The sequence below is a fragment of the Limulus polyphemus genome, unplaced genomic scaffold (genome assembly GCF_000517525.1).
Source record: "Limulus polyphemus unplaced genomic scaffold, Limulus_polyphemus-2.1.2 Scaffold4750, whole genome shotgun sequence".
NCBI classification, from domain to species: Eukaryota; Metazoa; Arthropoda; class Merostomata; order Xiphosura; family Limulidae; genus Limulus; species Limulus polyphemus.
This window is the reverse complement of record NW_013670360.1, coordinates 2612-11683: the sequence shown is the minus strand read 5'-3', so window position 1 is coordinate 11683 and position 9072 is coordinate 2612. Positions and strand designations below refer to the sequence as shown.

At 28.9% G+C, this 9072-nt stretch overlaps 1 protein-coding gene across 1 annotated transcript in view; it reads right to left on the bottom strand.

Annotated features, from left to right (window-relative positions):
• LOC106471638 (vam6/Vps39-like protein) overlaps positions 1 to 8212 on the bottom strand; it is a 68090-nt gene extending 59878 nt beyond the window's left edge. The window contains exons 1-4 of the mRNA XM_013932253.2: positions 7924 to 8212; positions 6432 to 6528; positions 1412 to 1489; positions 1192 to 1259 (exon numbers count right to left, since the gene is read on the bottom strand). Coding sequence (XP_013787707.1) covers positions 1192 to 1259; positions 1412 to 1489; positions 6432 to 6504 — 219 coding nt within the window. The 5' untranslated portion in view covers positions 6505 to 6528; positions 7924 to 8212. The remainder of the gene's footprint in view (positions 1 to 1191; positions 1260 to 1411; positions 1490 to 6431; positions 6529 to 7923) is intronic.
• Positions 8213 to 9072: the final 860 nt, after the last annotated feature.

Genomic DNA, 9072 nt, shown 5'->3' with positions numbered 1-9072 from the left:
AGCGTGAAAACTGTGCATATTTTGATGTCCTGATCTGTAAATTAAAAATTGTGGTTTTACGGTGATGAGCTTGTTTTCTTGTGCCCAATAATGCATAATTTCATTTGATAAACACGTTTAGATTGAATGGTAATTTATAATCAGTCCCAAGAACGTCGAATCTGAATCACTTGAAAAAAACACGGGGGTGCTTAACTTTTTTCCAGGTGTATATAAAAGAAAGATGATAACATAGTTTTGAGACTAAAAGACTTAGATTTCACACTAACAAAAAATAAAAATCATGATGAATGTGGATGCATATTTATTTGACATCAATGTTCTTCCCCTTTCTTCAGTTTGTTTGTATTTTTCTTAACAAACATAATAAAAAATGTTCATTGTGGTAAAAGAAATAATAACACTGGCCAACAAGTCATTTTCATCAGATATAATCATAGGTGGCCTAGATAGCTCTTGGGATGCTGATTCCAAATCGGTTTTTGGTTTTTCTCTAGCATCTCAAGTTTTTGTGATGAGACCAATTAAATTGGAAAGGTTATTGCCTTAATTATAATTTAAGTTGTTGTTCATTTTTTCGTAAGTGTGTACTGTATAAATTTAACCAAGTGTATGATGTGTATAACGTTTATGGGAATTGTACTGAAAAATGAATAAAGTTTTAACGTTAACTAGCCTAATGTGTGATTATTACCGAAATTGTGCTGAAAATAACACCAGTCATATTTTGATAACTAGATGTGCTAGAAAAACAAAAACAGATTTGCAATCAGAATGCAAAACTGGTCACAAAAAGCGTTTAAATCTTTTGTCAACCAGTGCAATTTGATCAAAGTTTTTTTTTTTAATTTCCAAATTTGTAAAAAAGTCCTTGCATTATAAAAAAAAAATTAATGTTACGTTTGAAATCTGCTTAGCCGAATTATGGAAAATACATTATTAAAACCAAAACAACTTTATGAATTTTAACTTCACAGGCCTGTGTTATTACTCATTATAATGAACAAATTAATTTATATGAAGAGTACAGACTATCAGTGATTATAAGATTTCAATTTTCCACAACCATAATCTTCTTTCTCTTTGTAACTCAAATAATCAACTTAAACTTGTATTTTTTTTTTTTATCTTTACCTGAGAATGTAACCATTTTATTCAGTAAAACAGTATTGTGTTTGGAAATATTCATACCTGGGTAACGGGCTTTTTGGCAAATGACTTGTTGGACCGTAAAAGCTTCACTTCAAATTTATTGTTACCTACAGAAAGCAAAATGAAACATTAAATATTACTTTAATGGTTACATAATCTGTTAATCATGATGTGACTATTTCTAAAGATTAAACCAATCAAATTCACAGAAGTCAATTTCAAAACTTCACATAAACAACAACATTAAAGTAATACTTACTACTATTACTGGATGTTACTGCAGTGACTTTGTATGTCAGAAGGTGTCCCTGTTTAGTTCCCACCAACAGAAATTCTCCTGAAATAACAGAAATTTTAGCAACAAAATCCAGGTGGTCCAATTCTTAGAAATACTATGTTGTTTCTTATTATTAAGCACAATGCAACACAGTGGGTTATCTGTGATGTGCCCACCAAAAGTATCAAAGACCAGTTTTTTAGCATTATAAATCCTCAAACTTACAGATACCAGAGGATAAGAATACTACATTCACCATCAACGTTAGTTGAAATATTACAAAATTAAAACATATAGCAACTGATGCATTCATTTACCTTCTTCATGTCCAGATGGGTGCAGTCCACCTCAAGGGCAAAACTGCACAACTAAGTTAAAAAAAATTCTAGAAAATAAACATTTAGCAGTTTTTCATGCATTAAAAATAAAACTTTTGAACTAAAACTATTTCAATAAAAAAAAAAATTCTTTAATATAACATAAAAATGTAACAACATTGTAAACTGTAGTCTAGTTGAATTGAGCATGCTCCAAGAATATTAGTATTTATGAATTTCCTGAACATTTTCTCAGTATATGGCACTCATAACCTTAGAGGAAAGTCAATAGTTTTTGAGCAAAATAGTACTAATTTGTCCTTGTAACTTAAATACAAGAATTTCTCAAACTCAGTTGTCCAGAAGTGATCTAATTGCCTGTATCTCAGCTTCCAGAAGTCTTGTGCTACTGATATAAACACATTATGAAACCTCTTTTCATTATTTTCAACTATTAAAGCCAATAAATCTCTCAGTTCAGCAAAGATATGCATAAAGATCAGAGCAAACTGAAAAAAAAGCTTAGCTTGATAATATGTTGCTAGAAGAAAAGATGCTTCTGAACAACTTCCTCTACAATTAGTCCTAATTTCATTTTTAAGCTGGCTTTCTAACTATGGGATAAGTCTTTCAAAATTCAGCTAAGCCCATCCTCACGAGCAAATTTAAACTGAAGGATGAAATAGACAATGCCCTGTACAGAAAACAACATAATACATCATTTCATAACTTAAAATGTTGGCTCTCTACTGATTATAGCTAAGATAGTATATGACATTAGAAAGAACTACTGGCAATTTGCAAAAGAGGAAATGTAACAGATGAGCATAGCAAGTTGATCTGATTTTCTAGTTTATAGAATGAAGGCTCCAAAAATTATGCTTTACCTGAGTTATATCAATAATATAATGAATAATTTACATTAAATTCCATACTTCTAGGAGGGGTGGTAAATAAATTGAAGAAGAGGGAAGGCCTATAAAACAAATGTCACAATTCTCATACTGAGAGAGATTGAGGATTTAAAAAAAATTTCTTTATAATATTAAGATTTGATTTATTACTTACATTTTGATGCTAAGTATATTCACAGACACATTGATAATAAGCTAGTTTAATTAAATTTTAAGTGTAACTCTGTAAAAGGCTGTGACATGCACACTTTGTCCTTCCTACCATGAAAGGGTTAACACAAAAGTGCCAAATGAAGTTGTGATGGTTGAACAATCATTATCAATGGAGACAGCTGTAGTAGGAGGCAGTGTTGCATGCTCATTTGCAAGCAATATCATAAGGAAATACAAGATTAGGTGGGAGCCTCAAAGCTAGTGGCAAGCAAACAAGTTTGCATAAAAAGGGCAACACTGAATCTGGAAAGCTAGATGTGAAGGGGGTATATATTGTATCACAAATATTGTGCCTCTTTGGGGGCATTTTCCAAGTGGTATTTAACCTTTGAACTTGAGCAAAGCTATAAAATTGCTTGTTTCATTAGTTTTTTTTTTCTTAGAGCTACGTTTTGTTTTAACTATAGACTCTCAAACAGATCTTTTACTCTCAGTCTTTTGTTTACAGGCAGCAAACAAGCAGGACTTCAGCTACACCTGGTTGATTTATTGCAAATGTAACCATTTTATTTTTAACTAGAGCTGTACTGTGTTCCTATAATTTAAATGATAATTGACAATATTTTTCACACTGCTCCAATCTTTTGAAAGCTTAGAACTTAGGAAGGAAATATGACTTTTGACTAAATGCCATACAAACATTACAAAACACAGAACCTTGGTTTGGACTGCTGTAGCTTAATGTTAGATGCTAAACAAAGACAAGGACTTACAGTTTTTCCATCCATTAATGCAGAAGTTTCAACCCAATTTTTGGAAGACTGAAGTTTATTTTATCAAATATTTATTTCTCTTTAAGATACTAAGTAAATTATTGAATATCAAAATGACTGAAAAGTGAAAAAACCTTATTTTATTTACTAGTAGATCAATCTATCTTAATAATCGCTTAGATGGATCTTTCTCTTTTCAAAATTTTCAGAATCACTATGCAGCTCATAAAATGATGAAATGATGACTCGTTTGACTTCCTTGAGAGATTTTTAGTTGCAAAAGAAATTACAGACACAGGAACAGACTCCTTAATTTTTTTTGTACACAAAAATAAAGCACACTTCATTGCTTACTAACAGATGAAAATGTATTCATATTTTGGTTCTTCCCATTTATTCAAATTTAAAACAATACCTGATTTGAATCCTACAATGACAGACTCACTATAGATGCTAGATATTGAATGTGAGAATTAATATAGTAAGTTCCATAGATTGAGATATAACAATCATGCATCTTTATCAGATTACAAAAGTGCTATTATGAATAGGATAAACATAGAAACTGTGATTTATTATGGATAGCATCCATACATCTTTTTTTCCCCAAGGTAAAACCTATGCACAGTGAATATTAAGAATACAACATCACAAACAGTGGTAGAAAGGTGATCTCACCAAAATATTCAGTTATAATGTTTAAAAAATAAAGTACTGGATAAATGATCTCATTCAATATTTATTCTGCTCTTTTCCAAAATAGTTATGTAACAGAACTCAAATTTCAAGTAATGGAAACAACAAATCTCTGCCATTTTCTTTAAATGTAAAAACAAAACCTCGTAGTATTTAACCTTAGGATTACTGATGAGGGCATATGAGTAACATATTTTCAAGATCTTCATTAAACTGCTTATGAGTGCATGACCTTGTTGATTACATGGCTTCTATTAACACAACTCAAACATACACAAAAAAAATTAAAAAAATAGACGATTTTTGCTGGAGTTTCCAAAGTATTTTACACAAAAATAAGTGATTCCACCAAATTATTTTGGCCAAAGTTGTAACAGGCAAGAAATTTAAAATTACTCAATGTCATGCAATATGTAGATTCTGGCTATAATAAATGGCACATAAACATGTACACAGTTAGAATGATAAAGTTTAAGATAATAACTAACTCTTTCAGCATGGGCTTGATCCCTGTGACCAAACTCGTAACCATTTTGTGCTTGTTACAGTTTTCATGCTATAACTTTTAAATGAGTAAGTGTATCTTCACAAAATTTGGCAGATTATCAGTAAACATTACAAGTCTTTCATACACAAAATATTAGATTTTTTTATATTAAGTCTTAAGTTTTGTTAAGCAATGCTTTTCTCATGCCTTTTTTCTTTTCCCATGTTGCCTATCCAGCATGCAATGTAATTTTCATTTTAAGATTTAAAATACTTTTTGCATCAGAAAATTTTCAAAATTTACAAGCAAAATCTTTATAACTTCCAGATAATTATCAAATGTTTCTTTAGACAAACCTTATAATTTATATGTTAATTTCACTCACAAATATCTGTATGGTTTCGGTCAATTTTATCGATCTTGTAACCACTATAAAAAAATTAGGAAATAAATTTATATTATGCTTTTTTTGTTCTAGAATGACAACATATTATAACACAAAAACACACATCTTTAGTCTAAATAGCTGAAATCTCATAACAATATACATTTATATTATTATTTTTATAATATTGACCTTCCAGCCATACCTGGCTAACAATACAAAAGTAACAATGATGTGGTGCACGTGCACTCATGATACCATATCCAATAAAATAGTCTTTAGTCTTTAAAAAGTGACCTGTTTTGGCTGTGTTTTAGTGTACTATTATTTTGTAAAATACAGTCATATTTCAATTATTATACATACATTATTACTATTTGCAAATAACTTCTTAAACTAATTTTTCTTAAAATATAGAACAGTAAATTAAGAAGTTAAGCAAACAATTAGCTCTTTTTGTTATGACCTTTGTACTCATTTGCTGCTTGTCGTAGGTTGCTAAGCCTTGTCAAATTTTGCATGTGCAGGATGTGAAATGAAATTATGTTTTTTAGGTTTTATATATACATTTGAAATAACCAAAAAATCATAAGTTACTATACTGATACCACAGAATTCCACTATAACTTATCAAGCTTAGTAATTAAGCTGTATTTAGCCAGGCATGTGTAAAATGTCAATATAATAAAAATAATAAATATATATATATATATATATATAAATGTACATGTTATGACATTTAAACTATTTTATCTAAACATTTATGTTTTTGTGTTATATTTGTGTTCATTCTAGAATGAAAGAGGCATAATCTATGTTTATTTCCTAATTTTTTTATGGTGGTTGCTAGATTGGTCAAATCACCAAACCTGTACAAAGATTAATTACTGAACATAACAGATAAAATATAAAGGTTTTCTTAAGAAATGTTTGACAATTATCCAGATATTATAAAGATTTTGCATGTGAAATTTCAAAATTCCTGATTCATAAAAGTATTTATAATCTTAAAATGAAAATTACTTTGCATGCTAGATAGGCAAGATGTGAAAAGAAAAAAAAAGGCACAAGAGAAACACTGCTTTACAAACCTTAAGACTTAAAAAAGAAATCAGATATTTTGCATATGAAAGCATTATAATGTTTACTGATAAAGTGCCAAATTTTAACATTCACTTACTAATTTAAAAGTTATAGCATGAAAACTATAACAAGTGCAAAATGATTACGGGGTCGGTCCCAGGGACTTGGTTGAAAAAAAAAAGAGTTAAACTTACCATAAGCAGCAAGGGCCTCTATCTGTAATGGAAGCTTTTCAAGTATTGGTAACATTTCATAAGCATCGTGCATTTTTCTGGTTCTACGTCTTCAACACTATACAACAGATTACAATATTAATTATAATTATTTTGCCAGTCTTATCCGCCTTAGATTATACCCTAATAGTAATTACCTTCATACAGATCTGTATGTATCAATAATTCACAAGCTATTGTAGTTTATACATAATGATTTAATATCATGTAAAATGTTATTTATCTTATAATCAATATTTTTATGTTTATGAAAAACTTTGAAATATAAAGTTAAATGTCACTCAAAAATGGTTTTACAAAAATGCAGCTGAGACATATTTATTGATATGATTCATAAAAAGAAAATCTTTGTTTTTGTGTAACTAATATATTCTACATTCATCTTGTTCATGGAACTTCACATCCCTAATTTAGCGATGAAAGACTAGACAGAAGGCAACTAGTTAACACCATTCACAGCCAACCCTAGGGATACTCTTTTACAAAACAAACAGTGGGCCTGGCTGTCACATTATAATACTCCTTGGATGAAGAAGCAAGAATGTTTGGTGGCATGTATTTGAAACCATGACTTGCAGATTGAGAGTCAAGTGCCCTAACCACCAGACATTTCCAGTCTGTTTAGAAATTATAAATTTTTAATGCTCATCAAGAACAAATACACTTTAGAAAACAGAATTTTCTAACTATACACATATCAAAATATTTTTATAATTAATCTAAAATAGTTTAGCAAAAACTTATTGAACATTTCAGTTTGTGTATGGTTAATTTTCACAGATAATTAGAGATTTGTATTATAAATTTTTCTTATCTCTACTCTAGCACAGAATGATCTAAAGATAATACTTAACTTCCTATTAAACCATAGGCTTAGTACATGTTTACAGGCAAGGTACAGATAAAAGTGTCACTTATATTAGAATGAAATATATTTATAAAAGAAATACACATATAATGAAACACTGTGACTACATTTCAATATCCAATGATAAAATACAACAAAAGTAAACAAAAAAATTAAAATTAATCAAATCTTGATATAATAATCCTTTAGGTATCACCTTTGTTACAAAAGATTTTAATAAACCTCAGGATGTTTAAAGAAATCTCAAAGTTTTAGATATGAACTAGATTCATCACAAAGACAATCATTCCCAGTACTAAAAAAAACAAAAAAAACTATAAATCTAAGAATAATCTTATTGCATGTAATATTTTTATTAACAATTACTCAGATATTATTAAACGTATTTAATCATTCAATTTTTAATTATGAAAAATGTTTTAAATTCCAATTTGAAAATTAGTTGTTGAATTATAGTTGCTGTCAACACATCTAACCTACGAGTACTAGTACTAATAGTCAAATATTATATTTATAGTACAAGTAGTGTAGGCTACTATTACTAGTACTACCAATATTATTAGCACTGCGTATCAAATTACTTACAAGTTGCGACAACTACTGGACTAAACTTGAAACAAGTTGAAGTTGAACAGTCAATTTGTCAATAATTATGCAACTTTTACAAGCGACATTGAAACTTAAGTCGAAAACTACTACTCTAAGAGTCTCAATGTCAGTAGCTTGTAAGTTATACTTTATTACTTGTTATAAATTATAATAATCATCCTTTAGACAGTTACGGAGTTAAGCCTTAAGTTTTCAAATTAAAACTTTAAAGTAAATAAAATTCCTTTACGGTTAAACTAATAATAATAATGTTTAAATTAAAATTGCTTATCACATATACTTCAATTCGACAATCATAAATCTATTTACATAAGATAAAAAATGCACTAAAGCTAGTGTTTTCACATTTCTTTTATATAATTAAAAAGCTACTATTTTATCTCATCGATTACGAAACTTACTTAAAAACATATGACATTTACTCCTGCCATCTGGCAGCTTATACAGTGAATTTAAAATAACAAATACTCAAATGAAATAATATATTATGATAAATAAGCTAATAAATTACTTTTGCTTTTTTGCTACTTGCTAAATATATTGCTAAAGCATCAAAATAAAGAAAATAAATTAGTGGCTTGTATTTGTACTTTTATATATTACATTATAAATATAATTAAACCTTCATAATCTAAAACGCAAACCCTATAGTAAATAGTTGAAAAATTTCCTTTAAATTATACTATATTGATAATTTTTTCATTTTTCAGGACAAAAACTAAACAAACGGCTATGAGCACTCTGTTTAATGTGAAGAAATAAACTACGGATTTTAGCATTGTAAGTCCGATGACTTACAGCTAACCCATCGGGAGAATCTATATAAATATAATCGTACTGTCTGTTGTATGTCCATGTAACTACTTCGCAGGATGTGGATGGATCTTCACTAAAATTGGTATGAAGGTCCATTGGGCCCATGGGAAGATACGTCGAAATTTCAGTTTCACATTTTGTGTTTTTTACTATTAAAAAAGGAAACAACTTTTCATGTCCAACTAGTCTTCAGTAACTTATTAATAAGATTTAAATCTTCAATGGATAATAGTGTAATATAAATCCAGGTTAGAAAATACCATCAGTTCTTTTTATGCGCTGCTAAAATGAAACGAGTATACTGAATTT